Consider the following 19,802-nt stretch of genomic DNA (forward strand, 5'->3'; position numbering starts at 1 on the left):
AAATAGCAGTAAAAAAAAATTGTTTTTTTTTTTTTGTTTTTTAAGGATGGCCTTTAATAGTTGATTTCCAGTATACATAGGAAATAAAGGAACTGAGAACATGCAAAAGAAAAATCTCTTCTGGCCTATAGAAATGTCATGGCACATTGCTTAGTTAAAACAATTGGCCAAGAGTGGAAGAAATGACAACTTGCTGCTGGAAATGTTATAAAGAACACTACTGTTACTCAACTGTGACAGAAATGGTTTTCCAAGTCACCAGATATATCTGAAGAAAATGTCCTTTATTACAACTTAATTGTTAAATTACAAACATGACAACATTTCGGCCATAAATGGCCTTTTTCAAGACAAACACTAAAAACAGAACTGACTGTAGGAAAATATTATAAAATAAAGAACATTACCATTACTCAACGGTGAAATTCCCTGTGAATGCAGGGTCGATGCTGCATTGTTCCCCATCAGTCTTTATTTTCAAGGAGTGATGTGGTCACATACACCAATGTGATTTCTTTAAGAAACCAATAACTTCAGCAGCGATAACAATATAAATATTAAGTGACTGCTAAGAAATGGTTCACACACATACAATGCTCTCCGCTGTGTTTTGTAATCCCCAGAAAACAGGAGTCCAATGGAAATCCCAATGAACCTTCCCTTAAGACTTGTGCCAATGACTGTAGTTTCAGTCCAAGTGTAATCTGCCAAAACATTGAATTGAACCAATGATTCAACGAAGCGGTGCACGAGTACGTTTTTTTCTTCAAACTGAGTGGTCTGAGGAAAAGCTTTGCAGCATACATGATTAGCCTCCAAACATCAGTTGGCGCTCGCCAATTCATGAAAATGGGTGCGTGAAAAACATCGGACAGCACTCGGATGACGTAGACTGACTGAATGAAGAAGATGGAGAAACTTTAATTTTAAATTCTCCACATCCAAGAAAAATAGATCCCACTCTAATCAGAGACTAATCAGAGTGTGATTCGCATAATCAGAGTATTTTTCTCGGATGTACATAGGCTGGTGACTTTCTGAAACAGCCACATCCTAGTATGGCACATCATTGCATCTAGAAAAAAAAACAGAGGGCACAACCATAGTGCAAGGGGATTTAACTAGCATTGCATTTTTGTTTGTGTTTTACTTTATAGCATTTCCTGCATAAAGCTCAATTTCTTTAAAAGCATGGAGTTGATAACAGAGGCAACTAACCCATCTTTTATGTTCAATCTATTTTATTGAGCATTTTACAAACAAAGAATATATTATATGTAAACAGATAATATATAGAATCATAGAAAATATCTAGCATTCAAAAATGAGAATACAACCATCTATCAGTAAATCAAACATACCATGGTAGACAATAACAGTAGCCATATGGCGAACGCCAGCAAGGTATTCAAGAGAGGAAGTATCCTCTATATTATGCAGAGGACAGACATAGGGTAAAAAAAGCGGGAAAGAAAGACAAGGGAAGAGGGGGGAAAAAGGAAAAATGGATAAAGCGGGAAAGAAAGACAAGGGAAGAGGGGGGAAAAAGGAAAAATGGATAAAGCAGTCCTTAAAAACATGTATATATTAATGTGCAAATTCCTATGTAACTGAAACATTCAGCGGAACAAATTATGGAAATCAGGTGAGTCCTGAAACAAAATCCATCCACTCCAAATCCTTCTAAATTTATTATTTGTACCATTGCAGTCTGCAGACAGCTCCTCCATTCACTAACCCATCTTTTGTACCCGGTGCTGGTCATTGACCACTCCTGCCAGAGATTCAGCTGCTCCCAGTCATCAGAACAGTTTCTCTTCCTGTTGACATGTTGATTGATAGCCAGCTTCCCTCAATAAGGCAGCAGAGAGCTGACTGTCAATCAGTATGACACCAGTAGTCCCGCCCTGTCAACAGGAATACAAACTGTCGCTCTGTTGATGTGACGTTAAGTTACTACACAATAGTTGCTAAAATTGAAGCATTTTATATTGCTTAAAATATTAGCATATTAATATTCTTATTCTGAATTCAGTGACTATGTGAGCCAATGGGCAAATATACATGTCAAAAACTACTGAACTTGCCAAAAACATATAGACTACTGTAAGCTGATACATAGATCCCTGTGTCTCAAAAATGCATACAATGGCCAAAAATAGTATTATTCCCATGTATGCACGCATGACATCTTATCCCCAAAAAAGTTACTTTAAAGGTACACTTCCAGAATTATGCTTTTTTGTATATATTTTGTCCATGTATGAACAGGATTACATTTGTATGTGGTCATCTGGCTCATATTTTGTAATAGTTACTATGTAACTATGGAGCCGTAAATGAGCTTGATTAATTGTAAACAGGCTGTGATTTGGACCATGTCTTACTTTGGAAACAAGCAGCGACATCTTTGGTCAGGTTCATAATGATATTGTAACAATGTGCGGGTGTCTTTCATTTGTACTAGATACAGATAAGGCTGCTTATTTGATGGGCATCAGTTCCTCTGATTTGGTGAAGGGGCTACTGCATCCCAGAGTCAAAGTGGGGAATGAGTATGTGACCAAAGGACAAACTGTAGAACAGGTAAGACCACCAAACTAAGTGGTAAACATGCATGATCTATACTTTGTACCCTGATTATGCATACAAGATATACCATACATTTTACATAAATACATGTATTTTGCACACAAAAAATCAATTTTGTAATTGGGCTTCATTAAAAATTACACACCGTTTCCCTTCTGTAGCCTGTGTCCTGCTCTGTCTATTGCTGGCTGCGCAATCAGTTAATAGGGTTTTCTGGTTTTGGAAACCCATGTCCTCCAGCTGTGGCTTACTCACCATCCCTGGAGTCTCAGCTGCTGCTCCAGGTGTCTGTTACTGACTGCAGCGCTGATATCATGTCGACATCACTGCAGCCAATCAGTGAGCTCAGTGGCTCTGAGCTGCTCATGCTACCAAATATGGGCAGAGCTGCTGAGCTCACCGATTGGACATGACATCACCACTGCAAACAATGACAGATGTCGTGAATAGCGGCGGAGACTGAGCGCTGGAACCAGGGAAGGTGACTAAAAACTGCAGCTGAAGGACAGGGATTTTTCATAACTGTAATACCCCTTTGGCCACGATCATACTATCAGTATTTGGTCAGTATTTTACAAGAGTATATAAGCCAAAACCAGGAGTGGAACAATCAGAGGAAAAGTATAATAGAAACACGTCACCACTTCTGGATTTATTACCCACTCCTGGCTTTGGCTTACAAATACTAATGTACAATATTGACCAAATACTGAATGTGTGAAAGTGGCCTTGTCTGATAATCCATCAGTGAGCTGTTCTGAAGAGAGAGTTTATACCTGTTTTTTTCCTTCTTATGAGCTCCTCTCAATTGATTTTTGACTACGTGACAGTTGAGCTTTTGGTCATAAATCAATTGAGAGGAGCTAGGAATCTAATATATACTTACCTTGTAATGTCTTCACATCCTGTTCCGTCCAGATGTCTCGGGATCCCAGAATTCCAAGCGGCGGAAATTCACCGACTGCCATATTGGGACACCCAAGTGATGGGTGTCTCACACACACACACACTGTGTATATGCTGTATGCACCACACACACACACACTGTATACGCCAAACACAGCCTCTTGCGTGGTACTACCAGCGGAACACCGCTGTGAACACACCGCCTGGATCAGCCGAATGATTCAGTGACTGCCGCCAACTTTGTACAGGAGGAGCGCATGCGCAGTTTTAATGTGACCGCTGCAATCTGTCTGCACAAAGATGGCGGTGGTCTGATTTACAGCGCCTGCGCAAATTCCACGCAGTGTTCAGTGGTGGCTGTAACCGTGCCCTGACCCTGTACTGTTGCTAAACTTCCTTTAATTGAAATGTCCTTGTGTTTATACTAATTTTCACTGGAAATATTAGGCCAAAAATTCTAAAAGATAGTTTCATACCCTATCCCTCCCCCACAAAATTTGATAGCAGGCGCTATGCATCCATCAGACTTCCAGATAGAAAAATGTAATTCATCCCCCTAAAGAGCACTCCAGAGTAGGGATTTACACCTAGAGAAGCAGCTTTTTTTTGTAGAACGATACCTTACTGTATACATGTATTCATTCATACTGACCACTTTAAGAAATTATCCTGTGCTATACTTTGCTTGTTTAATTATTACAATAAAAATTCATGTTTCTTTTTCTCATAGGTTGTTTATGCAGTTGGTGCATTGGCCAAAGGCATATATGACCGAATGTTTAAGTGGCTCGTGATCCGTATAAACAAAACGCTGGACACAAAGTTACCCAGGCAGTTCTTCATCGGTGTGCTTGACATTGCTGGATTTGAAATTTTTGATGTAAGTCAAATATTCCAAGAATGGCCAGTTTCAAACAAGCCCTAGTGTATATACTAAAGAGGGGATTAGCTGGACACTTTTATATAACATCTGAGAAAGCATCTGTAGCTAAGGGTGTTTAAGAAATCCAATTTTACTAAAAGTATGATCCAGTTTTTTGAATTAACACTAGTCCAAAAATGAACCACATTCATCATTCCGCATAAGGCAAGGTCATAACTTTGGTGCATTTTAAGCCTAAATTTACACTAACTATTACATACGATTAATAGATCTGTCTCTAAGTAGATGGATCATGCACTGTCTAATGCCGGGTTCAGACAGCCATACTAAAATTCTGTCAGATGTGACCGTCTCTGTGTGCATCTCTGAGTACTGATCCTCATAGCAGACATAAACTAGTCTGATCTGCTAGTCAGGCCAGAGTATTGCATGCTGCGATCTTTTTGCTCAAACTATTGGCCCGTGAGAAAAACTGTTGGCGTGCACAGCAACACCGCAGTTATTAATGGATCATTGTGTTGTCCATTGAGCACATGGACAGGACAGAAAAAATATGGCAGTCTGAATGAACCTTAAAGGTGCAATAAGAGGGGCTGGTCTTGGTCATTATCAAATCAATAATGGCGAATAGCGTTCCCTTTTCTCTTTACACACGATGATGAGCGCCGATGGGAACAGAACGATTGTTAATAAGATCGTTCTTTCCCTACACAGCATCATGTCATCGGAAGCATATCCTCTTTTTATAAAATGTTTTTTAAGTTGCCATAAATTATCTAATTACCTGAAGGTCAAGCATTTTGCTAGTTCGTTGGGTGATTACCGGTATGTTTACACAAGCTGATAATTGGGAACGAACATTCTTACAAAACGCTCATGCACTGACTCTCGGCCTGTCTAAATGCACCTTAATTGCATCAGCCTAAAACACTGTACTGTATATTTGGTTTAGATTTCATCTTCACACTAGTAAGGGTTTCATAGAGAATAGGAGCAAATGTGAGAAATAAGATTTACATTCAAGAGAAGTTCTTGCTTTTTTTATTAGAGTTAGCAGCTTTTAAATATGTTTATGCTTTGCACAGATAAAAAAATAATCCTCCCGACTAGTCCAGCACCTGCTCTCCACCGCTGCTATTGTCACTGCTCACATCACTGCTGCAGCTAATCACTAAGCTCTGTGTCTCATGCTATCTCGGCTCAGAACTCAATGATTGACTGCAGTGGTGAGTGAGCTATCGATCTGATATCACCAATTTAGCCAAAGCACTGAGATTGAAGCAGCAGCAAGTGCTAGACTTGAGAAGGGAGAGTACTATCTGATTACATCTTATTTTACGTGACAGGTAATGCTTGGAGTCAACATTTTCTAAAAGTGGAAAACCCCTTTAATAAATGGATAAATAGTATACTATTTACTAGTATACCTAATTAATACATGAGTAAATACAGTTTTATATTAAGTTAGAGTTTATAGATTTCCCACTTAACTGGTAGTGGATAACTGAGTTATGTATTTTATGAGTCACACAGTACCACTCAGGAAGGTTTCATGCATCCATTCTTTTTGCGTAGGAGAAAAACTGAAAGATTTTCATTAGTGTGCTGAATAAAATTGTCATCAGTGTTTGGTCAGTGTCTGATTTTACCATCTGGGTTTCAGCACTTTTTCTTGTATGCAAAAAAAACTCATGGAGATTTCTCAAGTTTCTCCTATCAGTTAGAGGACAACACTAGAATGGAACGTGAATGCCATTGGGGTGCTGTCCATATTTTTCACAGACCCATACACTTGAATGGATGAGTCTGATCTGTGACTGTGATCAAAAATGGACATACCGTATCTTTTTTTTTTTTGCAGTCTGCAAGAAAGGGCATGCAAACAGCACGATAGACTATAAAGCATACTTGTACTGTCCCTGAGAATTGTCTCTTCAGAGAGGAAGAGGACTAGAACTCTAGTGCCACCTATTGGAAGTAGCAATCCTAACAGTCAATATCGACCCTTAACAAGCCTTGCCACATGACTTAGGATGAAAGGAGCATTGCAAGGTTGAAAAGTCACCTCACCATGGCATGCCAGGCTTGACATGCCACTCTCCGCAAGGAGAAACGTTACCCCTTGGATTCCTATTCCTGAGAAACTCGGACAGAACACATATGAGAAAATCGGACATGTGAAAGGGGCCTTGAATCAATATATGCACTTTAGTACTTGTTAAATAGTATGGTTCACTTTCAGTCTGGTTCTGAAAATCTAGACATATCGTAATTCCATAACATTTCAGTAGGTCAAATGAATCCTCTAATATCAGCATTATCGTTCTCATTATACATACTTGTGTAACTATACAAGGTGAATCTAATTGTTCGTATTTATTCAGTATAACAGCTTCGAACAACTTTGCATCAATTTCACAAATGAAAAGCTGCAACAGTTTTTCAACCATCACATGTTCGTGTTGGAACAAGAGGAGTATAAGAAAGAAGGTATTGACTGGGAGTTCATCGACTTTGGACTTGACTTACAGGCCTGCATTGACCTGATTGAAAAGGTAATGATTGTATTTTATAAATTCATATTCTATTATAGTATTAATACTTCATATTGATTCCTTATTATATGTTATATGTTTGTATTCATTGGTTGTATATACAATATTAACACTTTTGATGTCTTTTATGTGATAGCCTATGGGGATTATGTCAATCCTTGAAGAGGAGTGCATGTTTCCTAAGGCTACAGACATGACATTTAAAGCTAAGCTTTACGATAATCATCTTGGAAAATCACCGAATTTGCAAAAGCCGAGACCTGACAAGAAGAGAAAATATGAGGCTCATTTTGAACTTGTACATTATGCAGGAGTGGTAAGTAGCCCCAAGTAAATAGTCTACACGATAAATATCTGCACGTGTAATGTCATCATACCACTATATTATATATACGGTACATTACATATATTATTTGTTTTTCACCTGTAGGTTCCTTATAATATTGTTGGTTGGCTGGAAAAAAACAAGGATCCACTTAATGAAACAGTGGTGCAACTCTTCCAGAAGTCATCCAACAAACTTCTGGGCTGTCTGTTTGAAAACTACATCAGCTCAGATAGTGGTTAGTGCCCTTATACAGGTCTACTTGCTGCTAGTAATGATTTCTATGAAAGAATCACAATATTTTAATGGCGATATGAAATGTAAATTAAGCATGAGTCTTCAATGGACCTTCAGCTGGGTTACAACACATACCCTACCCCAAATTCCATCACCTACATGTTTGCTACCTATCTTTGGTAGTAATGTTCTGTACCCAACTGCTGTCTGTGATATATTTGACTTCGATGAACGATGTAAGTGAAGGGAATCAATGGAGCCCAAATGGCATATGTACAGAAATGTAAATTAAGCATGAGTCTTCAATGGACCTTCAGCTGGGTTACAACACATACCCTACCCCAAATTTCATCACCTACATGTTTGCTACCTATCTTTGGTAGTAATGTTCTGTACCCAACTGCTGTCTGTGATATATTTGACTTCGATGAACGATGTAAGTGAAGGGAATCAATGGAGCTCAAATGGCATACAGTCATGGCCAAAAGTATTGACACCCCTGCAATTCTGTCAGATAATATTCAGTTTCTTCCTGAAAATGATTGCAAACACAAATTCTTTGGTATTATTATCTTCATTTAATTTGTCTTAAATGAAAAAACTCAAAAGAGAATGAAGCAAAAAGCAAAACATTGATCATTTCACACAAAACTCCAAAAATGGGCCGGACAAAAGTATTGGCACCCTCAGCCTAATACTTGGTTGCACAACCTTTAGCCAAAATAACTGCGACCAACCGCTTCCGGTAACCATCAATGAGTTTCTTACAATGCTCTACTGGAATTTTAGACCATTCTTCTTTGGCAAACTACTCCAGGTCCCTGATATTTGAAGGGTGCCTTCTTCAAACTGCCATTTTTAGATCTCTCCAAAGGTGTTCTATGGGATTCAGGTCTGGACTCATTGCCGGCCACCTTAGAAGTCTCCAGTGCTTTCTCTCAAACCATTTTCTAGTGCTTTTTGAAGTGTGTTTTGGGTTATTGTCCTGCTGGATGACCCATGACCTCTGAGGTAGACCCAGCTTTCTCACACTGGGCCCTAAATTATGCTGCAAAATTTGTTGGTAGTCTTCTGACTTCATAATGCCATGCACACGGTCAAGCAGTCCAGTGCCAGAGGTAGCAAAGCAACCCCAAAACATCAGGGAACCTCCACCATGTTTGACTGTAGGGACCATGTACTTTTCTTTGAATGCCTCTTTTTTCTCCTGTAAACTCTATGTTGATGCTTTTGCCCTAAAAGCTCTACTTTTGTCTCATCTGACCAAAGAACATTCTTCCTAAATGTTTTAGGCTTTTTCAGGTAAGTTTTGGCAAACTCCAGCCTGGCTTTTTTATGTCTCGGGGTAAGAAGTGGAGTCTTCCTGGGTCTCCTACCATACAGTCCCTTTTCATTAAGATGCCGACGGATAGTACGGGTTGACACCGTTGTGCCCTCGGACTGCAGGGCAGCTTGAACTTGTTTGGATGTTAGTGGAGGTTCTTTATCCAACATCCGCACAATCTTGCGTTAAAATCTCTTGTCAATTTTTCTTTTCCGGCCACATCTAGGGAGGTTAGCCACAGTGCCATGGGCTTTAAACTTCTTGATGACACTGCGCACGGTAGACACAGGAACATTCAGGTCTTTGGAGATGGACTTGTAGCCTTGAGATTGCTCATGCTTCCTCACAATTTGGTTTCTCAAGTCCTCAGACAGTTCTTTGGTCTTCTTTCTTTTCTCCATGCTCAATGTGGTACACACAAGGACACAAGACAGAGGTTGAGTCAACTTTAATCCATGTCAACTGGCTGCAAGTGTGATTTAGTTATTGCCAACACCTGTTAGGTGCCACAGGTAAGTTACAGGTGCTGTTAATTACACAAATTAGAGAAGCATCACATGATTTTTTGAACAGTGCCAACACTTTTGTCCACCCTCTTTGTTATGTTTGGTGTGGAATTATATCCAATTTGGCTTTAGGACAATTCTTTTTGTGTTTTTTCATTTAAGACAAATTAAATGAAGATAATAATACCAAAGAATTTGTGTTTGCAATCATTTTCAGGAAGAAACTGAGTATTATCTGACAGAATTGCAGGGGTGTCAATACTTTTGGCCATGACTGTATGTACAGAAAATTAAAGGGGTCATTCCAGAATCTATTATTTTTTTCAAATTCCTTGTCACTTAACTATAACAATGTATGTAATAACCAAAGCCTTCACTAGCTAATTTTTTTTTCATATTTTTCTGTCCCCATGACCTCCATAATTGTGTCCCTCTGCTCATTATGAAATGGGCAGTCCTTCAGTGCTGCCGATGTGACCACTGTAAACTACATTTCCCACAAACCTCTGCTTCTTCTCCAGGCACCCTCATAACAATAGTTAATCCTCTAAATGCTCTTTGATCATTTAGAGCCACCGAGGCAGAGCCGATAAGAGGAGACATGGTGCTGTGCATATATTCTAATATTATATCAATACAAATAATTCATGCCCGTCCCCACCACCCTGGGTAAAGGTTTCTATTCCTCTGTCCTCCAATTCTGTTTTTTTTTAGATAAATTCCCACTGTATGCCAAATTCTAGCTCCAAAACCTGCCTTTGTTGCTCACAGCAACCAATCACAGTGCTGCTTTCATTTTACTGAAGCTGTTTAAAAAATGAAAGCTAAGCTCTGGTTGGTTGCTGTGGGCAGCAGACAGTTTAGATAAAGGCTCTGGTGTATTATAATAAATAAGGACACTAACACTTATGCTTTTAATGAGAAATAAAAGGTGTAGTGGCTTGTACTTTCGTGCTTGTTTGGCTTTAGCTATCACATAGCCAAGCAGCGCAGTCTGAGAGGAGGGGAGCTGACCCTCCTTTGACAGGAGTGTCCATGCCCACCTTGTGCAGTCGCGCAGAGGAAGCTTACTATAGAGGACTAGCAGATATCTACTGAGCAAGTGCGACCGGCCATGAAACAACTACAGGACATATCCATGGGCACCCAGATAGGGAAAATCCACTAGCATGCCAATTTTCAGGCTGTGATATCAGGATCAGCTAACATTTTTGGAAACTAATTTCATTTGACAACTTTCTTTTAGGATTTTACACTAGTGAGCTATGACTGATATTGAATGAATAATTTTAAAATTGAGAATATAACTGCATGCTGTGCTATTCAAAAGTAAAATCCTACTTAAATGCAGATATTATTGAAAAGATAGTGTACCTTTTTTTCAATTTATTAACCTTTCCCTCTAAATGTCTGGTATAGTTCCAACAAACATGGTATTATGTACATACAGTAAGTGTAGGTTACTATTGTATTTCTTGAATTCACTGTTTTATTCAATATTCACAGCTGATCAAGGTGGGGAAAAGAAACGCAAGAAGGGAGCTTCATTCCAAACTGTATCCTCCATGCACAAAGTAATTTTTTTTCACATTCCTAGCTTTCTTTATAGTACAATATGGTATATTGGTATTATGCTGAATAATAGAACAGATATGTATCATCCATAACAAGTGGATTTTTTTTACCCTACAGCTGATGCCGCTGCGGTTCTGTGCCGCCATCTTGTGACTGCAACTCCTGACTGATCGGAAATCAGAGGCAACAGTCGCAAGCTCTCAGTGCAAGTCTATAAGGACCTTGTTCTCATAGATTTACAGTGAATTGTGACTTTCAGATCATTCCAGCAAACACTGGAGAGATCTGACAGGTACAAAATGGTTAAGACCCATAGGAGTGGTGCCGATAACAGATAAAGACAGCCATTGGTGAATATAAGGCTAGGGTCAGGGAACTTAGATTAGTAGCACCACTCCAGTGCTGCAATAAAAAAAGCACTTGAGTGGTGCTTTAATTAAAGAGACAGGAAAAAGCTGAAAAGGAAGGAAGGTGATTACCCCACCAACAAGGTTATAAGAACAGGGCACTAGCAATTCTAAAGATCTATAGGGGGTCTTCAGACGGAGGCTCTTCTCCCACTGATGTGTGTTCACGGTGGAGAATGTCATGAGCAGTCTAGGAACCTGATCAGGAAATAATGATCTATGTTGCGGGAGCCAACTATATCTTTGAGGGTGGATAATGACTTCCCTCTGGACAAAACAGCATTGTTATTGTTTAGTGTAACATTAAGGGCTTTCTACTTTTACACCAATTTTCCTCTGTGATAGTTCTTATTATAAAAGCATAAAGATTACATCATTAGAGTCACCAACTCATTATATTAGTAACATAAATTGTCTTTTACTTTAGGAAAATCTGAACAAATTGATGACCAATCTTAGATCAACAGCTCCACATTTTGTGCGCTGCATCATTCCCAATGAAACTAAGACTCCAGGTAATTTCGTACATCATTTAGAGCCTTGTGTGAATAATTCAAATAATGCTTTAGTGGTATGAATACACGCTGTATATTATGCTAGGTGCTATGGACCCTTACCTGGTTCTTCATCAACTCCGTTGCAATGGTGTCTTAGAGGGAATACGTATTTGCCGCAAGGGCTTTCCAAACAGGGTTTTGTATGCTGACTTCAAACAGAGGTATGTTATCAGTCATAGAGAATTCTTATGTTAGCAAATTAACTACCAATAATCATGATGGGCATATAGATACTTCAGATTATTATGGTACATGACATGAAGTCAGATATTTATAAATTAAATATAAAACCTATCTTGTAGAGCATAGACGTAGTACCTTATATCATTTGTTTCAGTTCGGCAGCACAAACAAAACATCATTAAAAACTCAATCACAAAAGTAAAACATGTTATCTTGGTTACCATAGCATCAGGGTAATCAAAACAACTTTATAAATTTGTCAGGAAAACTAGTAATTTTTCAGTAAAGGTGTTATCCAGGATTTTAAAATTGATGGCACATCGTCTGCATGGGCCAACAGTATTAGATCAGTGGGAGTCCGACTTGACACCCCAAGCGATTTTCTGATTGAAGGGGGTGCAGGTTCATGCGCACCAATTTCTTTATTGTTCACATTTGGTCTCAGCTTAGCTCATATTAGCCCATGCTCTACTTTGCGGTACCTGTGTTTGGCAATGCAGCGTTATCCCACCTCTTCACTTTTATTTCTTGTTCCACGTTCCATAAAAGCTAGAACTATCCTCAATTTAAACAGAACTTTCTAACTTGTTTTAACAGGTACCGTATTCTGAATCCTAGTGCCATCCCAGAGGACAAATTTGTGGACAGCAGGAAAGCCTCTGAAAAACTCTTGGGAACTTTGGACATTGATCACACACAGTATCGTTTTGGGCATACCAAGGTTAATAATAAATAATTTATTAATATTTAGTCTAAGAATTTATAGCATTGATAAGTATTTTTTGCTGGTGATTCTCAAATTGAAAGTATTCTCTAGGACTTTAATATTAATGGCCCATGTAACTGCTAGACCATTAATATTAGATGGTTGGTTGCCAACACTCGCCACCCACACAGTCAATGTTTGCTTCTTCTGACTGGAGGTGCACAGTGTAGCGGCTGTTCTCCAATGCAGTGTCCACTATACAGTGTACAGAGTGGTGCAGTTTTGGATCAGTACACTGTGTACATCTTGCTTCTGCGAGACATAGAAACAGGTGATCGATGGGGGTGGGCCAATGTCTGACTCCCACCAATCTAATGTTGATGACTTTTCCTGAGGAGAGGTCATCAATATTTTCACCTTGCACGATCTTAGCAATCTCTGTATTGCAACACATAATTTACTTGAAAAAATGAAATATCACACTTTAACAGCGAAAGTAAGCTCCTTCATTGAGAATTCTTAATTTCTTTTGAATAATGGTAAGATGTATAGGCAACAAGTATAGACATGTTAAAACTAGAAAGATAGAATAGGTTATACATAGGGCCATTTCTGACAATCAATTTTCTTAGAAGAAATGTTTACATAGATGGCACTAGCATGCTGCACCTAGTGATTGGTTGCAGTGGTCACAAGTTATAGACAGGACATCACAGCTGCAGCTCTTTCAAAAATGACTAACGAAGTCAGTGCATGAGCTGAAGGGCCTTCAACAGGTAAGTAATTTGTATTTTTTTTTTTTTTAAGCATTACCAACTTTTTTCTCCACATATGAGAAAATGAAAAGCCCTTAAAAAGATGTTATTGCACCACATTCAATGTCCAAGTGTATCATCTCCTAAATCTCTTCTCATCACGTGTTTTTCAAGATGGAGAACATTATAACATACTTTTATGTGCACTAGGTATTTTTCAAGGCTGGTCTCCTTGGACATCTTGAAGAGATGCGAGATGAAAGATTAGCTAAAATTCTCACACTGATTCAGTCAAGAGCCCGGGGAAAACTAATGAGGATTGAATTCCAAAAGATTCTTGAAAGAAGGTAAATTAGAATTGGTAAAAGAAAAATGAATGCAAATTAAAAATTGATTTTTTTTTCTAACCTGAACTTACGATAAAGCTTTAGTTAATATTCCAGATCATATATGCCATCTATGTTTGATATAATTGGAACTGATGTGCTCACTTGTTTTGGCTTACCATGCATGTTTTCCGCAATGGAAAGAGGAAAAAGTCACTGTTAAAATTCAATATGCCTGATCATTCTTTCCTCTAGATCTGCAGTCAAGAGATAATTTAGAAACCCTCCATACAGATAAGATAGTCAGCCAATCCAGACTTAATCAGCAGATTTAGCTAGTTTTTATCTCAGACGTAGCTAAAACCTTTTGTATGCATAGGAGCATTATTTCTGAAAGTCTTGGACTACCCAAATAGAGGAATTGTAGTTGACATTCATACTTATACAATAGTTTTAGTCATTTTTATTTAAATCGTTACTAAACATTTGTTCTTATTTAATTAAACTCCAGCCTTTGCAATGTTAGGATTTTTTTTTAATTTGCTTCATAATCTTTACCTTATTTTGTATTCATCTCTCCCAGTCACTAATCTGTAATGCTCTATCAGTTCCCAGTTGATGCCCTTTAGAAAATCTTTCCAACTGCTGCCAATCAAAGATCTGTATACAGTACTTAAAGTGGTATTCCCATCTCCAAGATGCCTATCCCAATATGTAGTAGGTGTAATAATAATAATATTAGCAAATACCTCCAATTAGAAATGTAGTATAGTTTTTCTGATTTGCTATATCTCTTTCCTCAAGTGCAGGCATTGCAAGACCTTAGGTATCCATGGTTACGACCACTAGTAACTAGCTTTACCGATATAAGTGGTCATAACCATGGATACCTAAGGTTCTGCAATGTGTTCACATGAGGAAAGAGACATAGCGAATTAGAAAAACTATACTACATTTCTAATTGGACGTATTTGCCAATATTATTATTGGAGAAGTAAATACCCCTTTTCGTGTATGGGCCACTATCTGTGACAGTAGAATTCCCATACACAGTGTGGTGGCACTGTAAGGATCTTTGCTGAACAACAGTTGAAAGCAGCTTCTAAAGGATCATAAAGTGGGCATTAAAACATTACTACAGGATAATGCAATACAAAAATAACTACAAAAAAAGTGTAGTTAATTTTACAAGATTATGACTTTTCTACACTTTGAAAGGTACAGGATTTTTTTAGCCTAACATAATAAAGAATAACTACATGTTTAAGTATTTTTTTTATATTTTGTAGGCACTTTAAATGTCTGTAGAGTTGTGGGGGTCCATAGCTGGAGAACCGAACCAATTGCTGAAAAGACAACTGAGAAGTGTGCAGCTCGAGAGGCAAAAGTGCACAGCAAATGCCAAAGTCAGTACACCTAGCAGAGTACAGATTCAATGGAAAGTTATAGGATTTATATTGAATCTATACTCCACTCCGTACACTCACTCTGGTAGGGGGTGTGCGCTCCTGCTTCCAGAGTTGCAGACTTCTGAGCCATTTTTTTAGCTATTGGTGGGGGTCTCAGGATCCTGAACTCAGCATCTTCTGTAGGCAATAAAGTCCCTACAAAATACAAAAAAAAAACAATTAAATATTTAATCTCATTAAAAATATTTAAGATTGCTGTAAAAGAGAAATAGCGCAATAGTGCAATATCAGGTGTGCAGATAGCAATTGCAAGTAATACACTCACCAAATGGAGTTTTGTAACAGGAAATGGAGGATTCGCTGCTGCAGAACCACAGATCCACGACGGACCAACATAGAAGATTCAGGATAGGAAAAATGTGGTCAGACAATCCGCGCTACGAATCACTAAAAACTCGGATTATTAATACAGTGGTCTTTATTCTAGGCGTTTCAGAGTCTCACAGAACGCCTTCCTCAGGAAAAACCACCTGAGGAAGGAGTTCTGTGAGACTCTGAAACGTGTGGAATAAAGACCACTGTATTAATAATCCGAGTTTTTAGTGATTCGCAGCGCGGATTGTCCGACCACATTTTTCCTATCCTAAAAATATTTACTCACTGACAACTGGAGGTACAAAGTAAATCTTCATAGAAATAATAAAACTACTGAAACTGGTAGTGTCTACTAAATACGGTACTAAGAAAGTATATTTTATTTCTAAGGGATGCACTGCTTGTTATCCAGTGGAACATTCGTGCTTTCATGACTGTTAAAAACTGGCCTTGGATGAAGCTCTTCTTCAAGATTAAGCCTTTGTTGAAGTCTGCAGAAACAGAGAAGGAAATGGCAAACATGAAAGAAGAGTTCCTCAAGCTAAAGGAGGCTCTGGAAAAATCAGAAGCCAGGAGGAAAGAACTGGAGGAAAAACAGGTCACATTAGTACAGGAGAAGAATGATCTAACACTTCAGCTACAAGCGGTGAGAATGAACATAATAATTATAACACACATCGATGCATCCTGCAATTGCCCTTATTTTATCTTTGCCTATCATTACATGTTAGGGTTTTACATCATATCATAACGCCAAATGTCAAAAAGTCAATCATGCACTAATAAAAATTTAAGTAGCAGTTTAGCACTGAACCTTAACTTGTGTAAGTTCATTTGATTTTTAAATATCTCCCCAAAGGAACAAGACACTCTGGCTGATGCTGAGGAAAGATGTGACCTGTTAATTAAAACTAAGATTCAAATGGAAGCCAAAATTAAGGATCTCACCGAGCGTATAGAAGACGAAGAAGAAATGAACTCAGAACTCACATCTAAGAAAAGAAAACTAGAAGATGAATGTTCAGAACTTAAGAAAGACATTGATGATCTTGAAATAACATTAGCTAAAGCAGAAAAGGAAAAACATGCAACAGAGAATAAGGTGAACGGTGTATTCTGTTTTTGTGGAAGCTTATGAGATGTGATGAAAAATGCAATAAAGGTCATAATGCTAACAGCGCAATGTGCGCACAGTAACAGGTTCTTATGGCAGACATTGTTTCTTTTCCAACTCATTTCCAGGTCAAAAACTTAACAGAAGAAATGGCAACTTTGGATGATACTATTGCAAAGTTAACGAAGGAGAAGAAAGCTTTACAAGAGGCACATCAGCAAACTCTGGATGATCTCCAAGCAGAAGAAGACAAAGTCAACAGTCTGACCAAACTCAAAACGAAGCTGGAACAGCAAGTAGATGATGTAAGATCAGATTTTTTTACTTTTCATATCTGTTTTTCGTGATTTTAATACACAATGTATAAGAAGAAAGCATGTAGCAAGATGTGTATATACAGGTCAGTGACCATCATTGGGTTAATATGTAAATGAGATAAATGTGATTATTTGCCTTTTTTTGATTAATCTGCAATATTGTTAGAGAACTATTTGTCATGAAGCTGTTACTTACAGCCATATGAAATACCCTGATTCCCGTAAATAGGGCGCCCCCCGAAAGTAAGGCATGCTAGGGGGAACACTGTGCCTGCTAATATTAGGCACCCCCCCGAAAATAAGTCATACCTTGTTCTGTGCATGGGGCATGCAGTTGTGTCTCGCTCTCGCTGTCCCCGCTGTCCGGTGCTTTCCGGTGCCCGCCACTGCAGCCGCGCTGTTCGCAGGAATTAATCACAGCCTCGGAGCTGTGTGCCGATCTCCGCCCATGAGCCCTGCACCAATCACAGCGCATGAGCCATGGGCCAGCTGACGTCATCCATAGCCTCTGATTGTTCCTGGGCTGTGATTGGCCCAGGGCTCCTGCGCTCTGATTGGCCCAGGGCTCCTGCACCACCAAAGCACTGAAAGCAGCACCGTGGTGGAAACCAGTAAGAAAGTGAAAGTGTGTGTGTCTGTGTATGGGTGTGTGTCTGTGTGTGTACGGTACACACATGGGAGGCTGCGGTGGGATACTGTGATAATGGGAGGCTGCATTGGGATACTGGGATGATGGGAGGCTGCAGTGGGATGATGTGGGATGATGGGAGGCTGCAATACTGTCCTGTAGAATGATGGGGGCTGTAATGGAATGATGGGTGCTGTATTGGGGACTGTAAAGGGATGATGACGGCGGCAATGGGATGATGGGAATATTTGGGGCTCCAAAATGATGATGGGGCTGCTACGGTAAAGGAACTGCTGTGGGTGATTGTTACAGTAGTGGTACAGTGTCCAGAAAGTGTGTGGGAGCCATTTTAGAGCCCTTATGTTTTGTGGCCCTGTGTGGGAGTCAGGCAATTACAGTACCATACCGTAGTGTGTTACTTTGATTTGTTGTCTGCTTTTATGCTGAACGGTCTATATGTCTGACTACTGTTTTTACGCTACAGAACATTCCTTATGTATGGGTAGAGCGCGCTGGAATGTTTCTCATGAAAATAAGACACCCCCCGAAAATAAGACATGGGGCAACTTTCAGAGCAAAAATTAATATAAGACGGTGTCTTATTTTCGGGGAAACAGGGTACATAGAGTAAGTGAATTAAAAAGTAAACTCCATACACAATGAATCACTATGGTTTTGTTTGTTTTTTTGTAGCTTGAAGGTTCCTTAGAACAGGAGAAGAAAGTAAGAATGGATCTCGAAAGAGCAAAACGCAAGCTGGAGGGAGATTTGAAACTGACACAAGAGAGTCTTATGGATGCCGAAAATGATAAGCAGCAGATGGAGGAGAAACTAAAGAAGTAAGGATTCCATTAGAGGAAGGCCAATAACTAAATGCCAGTCCCATTAGAAAACCTTTCCAATTAGTCCAAATTCACTCCTTCATTATTGAAAAAAAATAGTACCGTTGCCAGTCATAAAATGTGCAGATGGCATCATCCTGTAGAAACATTTATATGTTTACCTGAATTTGCCATTTTGCCAAAGGTAGGAAATTGTGTGGGCCTGATTCATCAAGGTGCTTATGCCTGATCTTTGTCATAAAACACCTTAAAATGTCAACTCAGAGTTGGGTAAAAATGTAGCGACTTTTGGTACATTTATGCTAGTCCCAGCTAGCTTCACCAAAGTTGGCACAACTGCAGCCGGATAAGACGTGGCAAAAGCCAGCTGACAAATTCATCAAAAGTTACACCAATTTATGGCATAACCTTATGTCAGAAATGTACTCTAGTCCCTGGCTGGAGTAACATTTCTGGCAGAGGTGAACAGTGGTTATACGATGCGCTAATTCATTAAGTGGCTAGCGCCTCTGACCTCATCTCCCTCCGTGCTCCCTTTATTAAGACTAGTATGCACAATGCCAGTCTTAATGAATCTGGCCCTATATGTTTACTTTTCTAAGTCATAAAGAGATTTTTAGGATTTATAAACATGTAGCCAAGAGCAGGGAATTTCACATTAAAGGAAAAGAAAATTCTGCTCAATTCTTCAATCCCCCGCCACTCCAGCACCAGTGGTCCCTTGCCGTCTATGCATACGTACTGCAGCAATCTAAAGCTGTACATCATTTATGTGACTGCTGCAGCCAATCACTGGCATCAGCGATAATGCCGGCATGTATCCAGGAAAATATCATATTCTAGCAGGGACAACTGGAGTGCAGGTGCAATACTGGTGGGGAATTGAAAAAGTGAATACAATTTTGCTTAATTTTACCCATTCTTTGCTATTTACTACATTTCTATATATCAGGGAAAAATGTATTTCAGGTAATTCTTCTTTTGTTATAGCTATGTGTTTTTTTTTCTAATTTTTGTCTGTTGGTTTTAATAGGAAGGAATTTGAAATCAATCAGATGTCTTCTAAAATTGAAGATGAACAAGCCATTATAACCCAACTTCAGAAGAAAATAAAGGAACTTCAGGTAAGTAAATTACTATTAATTACAAGTACTTTCATAAATAGCCAGACTAATCCATTGATTATGGGTAATAGTGTAATATAAGCATACATTTGTGTATTTGCATATTATAATACCATTAGGTGTCTAGTTGACGATAAATGCCATGAAAAATTCAAT

The 19,802-nt window shown here is 38.8% G+C and overlaps 1 protein-coding gene across 1 annotated transcript in view; it reads left to right on the forward strand.

Moving 5' to 3' along the window:
* The window catches only part of MYH15 (myosin heavy chain 15), a 61,477-nt gene that overhangs the window by 22,542 nt on the left and 19,133 nt on the right, over nucleotides 1-19,802 (forward strand). Inside the window, exons 13-27 of the mRNA XM_073586251.1 lie at nucleotides 2,468-2,586; nucleotides 4,229-4,378; nucleotides 6,766-6,936; nucleotides 7,073-7,252; nucleotides 7,367-7,499; nucleotides 10,835-10,902; nucleotides 11,738-11,825; nucleotides 11,911-12,028; nucleotides 12,648-12,771; nucleotides 13,722-13,858; nucleotides 16,012-16,267; nucleotides 16,481-16,723; nucleotides 16,864-17,040; nucleotides 18,374-18,519; nucleotides 19,556-19,646. Coding sequence (XP_073442352.1) covers nucleotides 2,468-2,586; nucleotides 4,229-4,378; nucleotides 6,766-6,936; nucleotides 7,073-7,252; nucleotides 7,367-7,499; nucleotides 10,835-10,902; nucleotides 11,738-11,825; nucleotides 11,911-12,028; nucleotides 12,648-12,771; nucleotides 13,722-13,858; nucleotides 16,012-16,267; nucleotides 16,481-16,723; nucleotides 16,864-17,040; nucleotides 18,374-18,519; nucleotides 19,556-19,646 — 2,201 coding nt within the window. The remainder of the gene's footprint in view (nucleotides 1-2,467; nucleotides 2,587-4,228; nucleotides 4,379-6,765; nucleotides 6,937-7,072; nucleotides 7,253-7,366; nucleotides 7,500-10,834; nucleotides 10,903-11,737; nucleotides 11,826-11,910; nucleotides 12,029-12,647; nucleotides 12,772-13,721; nucleotides 13,859-16,011; nucleotides 16,268-16,480; nucleotides 16,724-16,863; nucleotides 17,041-18,373; nucleotides 18,520-19,555; nucleotides 19,647-19,802) is intronic.

The sequence above is a fragment of the Dendrobates tinctorius genome, unplaced genomic scaffold, assembly GCF_039654945.1.
Source record: "Dendrobates tinctorius isolate UK_male_01 unplaced genomic scaffold, ASM3965494v1 ptg000091l, whole genome shotgun sequence".
In the NCBI taxonomy this organism is placed as follows: Eukaryota; Metazoa; Chordata; class Amphibia; order Anura; family Dendrobatidae; genus Dendrobates; species Dendrobates tinctorius.